At 49.3% G+C, this 1,973-nt stretch overlaps 1 protein-coding gene across 1 annotated transcript; it reads right to left on the bottom strand.

Moving 5' to 3' along the window:
- Positions 1-295: 295 nt before the first annotated feature.
- LOC141738305 (uncharacterized) lies at positions 296-1,756 on the bottom strand. The gene has a single exon (XM_074573512.1). It carries the CDS (start codon positions 1,754-1,756, stop codon positions 953-955), a length of 804 nt encoding a protein of 267 aa, XP_074429613.1. The 3' UTR covers positions 296-952.
- Positions 1,757-1,973: the final 217 nt, after the last annotated feature.

Below are 1,973 nucleotides of genomic sequence, written 5' to 3'. Positions count from 1 at the left end.
TTCCCTGCAGGCATCCTAACCTCGCAGTTGGAGAAACACTGCTCTAGGCTTTTCCACGTGTCTAATACACCTGGATAAAAAGTGCTAATTGTCACCAACTTCCATTAAATGACAGCAGTAAGGCACAAAATATGCTTGATTTGCAGACGCTAGTGCCACTGGGAGTTAGCAGCAGATTAATAATTGTGCAGACCTTGAACATTCCCCTGGCACTGCCAGTCTGGGTTTCCAATGCAAAGCCAGAACGAGGCCTTTGTTTTTAGCTTGCTTTCCTAAGGAAATAAGGTTTAGGCAGTTGCACTGTCTCCCTGTGCATGCGCTTGACTTTCCTACCTTCTCACAATAATTTCTGGTCAATCTGAATAAATTTTATAGGAGGGCAGAGGTCGCAAATGTGCAATGGCCTTAGCAGCTTTGTGAAAAACAGGCAGCTGGCTAGATATAATCAAGCCTGAGCTTATGTGTTTCAAATATCCTGGCTTTCTAGATTCAGGTATTCTTGCAGACAAATGAACTCTAATTCTGCTCAAGTTTTGTTAGCGCTGCAAATAGAAGGGAGATGCGCCATTTCACATATTCAGCCGGCAGCAACTCTTGCACCTGACCCCCTTACAGATTAGGTGTCAGACTAGGTTCCCAGTTCCTGTTTTGTTTTTTTTTTTTTTTCTTTCTACAAGCCTATATGCTAAAAATCCTATTTCAGCTTGAGGCTTTGAGTGCGCTTCAGCAGTCAGCTTCTCGCACAGGTAGAGTCTTGCTCCGGTTTCCTCCAGCCAAATTCAGGGGCCAACACTTTCCCTTCCCCTTTCTTCTTGCTCTGCTGCTGCTGTTCCCTGCTCTCGGCGCACGTGGGCACGTACTCCTGGGTATGAGGACACCACCCCTATAGCATGCAAGCTTACTGACGGCTCCGGTGGCATTACAAAGCTCATTTCTGCATGCAGCAACACGATTATGGCGAAGGTGAGGGCGAGGTTGAGCGAATGTGTTTCAACACTTCTTTCTTGGTATTTATTACCATGCCATAGCATTCCTGCAATCTGGCCTGCTGCTGCTCCAGCTGCTTGTGCAAGCTCCTGATTGAGCGCAACAGCAGAAGCCGCCGGTACATAGCTAGCTGGAGCCGGTACTTCTCCTTTTCCTCTTTTTTCTTATTTTCTAAGGACTCCGTTACTTTTACAGTCTTTGTCCAACTTGCCCGGCCCAGACTACAGGGGTCTGTGTCCCCCTTCACTCTGCTCCCCGCCTGCGGTGTGTGGCAGCCCCCGGTGTCGCTCCCGGGCAGGGCAGCGTCAGGCTGCGGGGGCTCATCGGCCCCTCCGGGCACCCACGGGACCTGCAGCACCTCCAAACTCAGGTTGCTGTCACAGCAGGGGCTCTCAGAGCACGGGGAGGCAATGCCCACAGGCTGCAGGTTACCGACCTCTGCAGGGTACGAAGAGCCACCTAACGATGCATTTACAGCTGTCGGATGATGCTCAGCCAACCCAGAGGCTGCCCTCTGTGCCGGGCCACCACTAACCATCTCTGGGCCAGTCAGGGCTTTTGCCTGGGCCACAGCTTTGCTGGAGAGGATGGACAGCCTTTCTGGCACTGCTGAGCTTCCCTTGTCTTCATTAAGGCTGGCTAACGAAGGGCTGGCAAAGCAACCAGGGGATGCTGCTACCTCATCACAATTCGGAAATGGGTCTTCATCATCACTGTTATTTTGGATCTCATCTTCATCTCTTGGTATTACACCTACTGTCTCAGCCATTTATTGCATGAGCTACAGAAAGTTTCTGTGGAAAAAGTGGAAGCAAGAGGATTACATTTTGACATACACACACAGAGAGAAGCCCAGCGCAGAGTGACATTTGAAGAAAGAACCTCTCTTATATTTAAGCAATGGACCTATTACTTTTCTAATAAAGCACAACCCTTGGGTCACTTCAGGCCATTTCTTGTGATTTGCATTAGATGTTCTTTGAGAC

The sequence above is a fragment of the Larus michahellis genome, chromosome 2, assembly GCF_964199755.1.
Source record: "Larus michahellis chromosome 2, bLarMic1.1, whole genome shotgun sequence".
Lineage (NCBI taxonomy): Eukaryota > Metazoa > Chordata > Aves > Charadriiformes > Laridae > Larus > Larus michahellis.
This window is presented reverse-complemented; position numbering and strand designations above follow the sequence as displayed.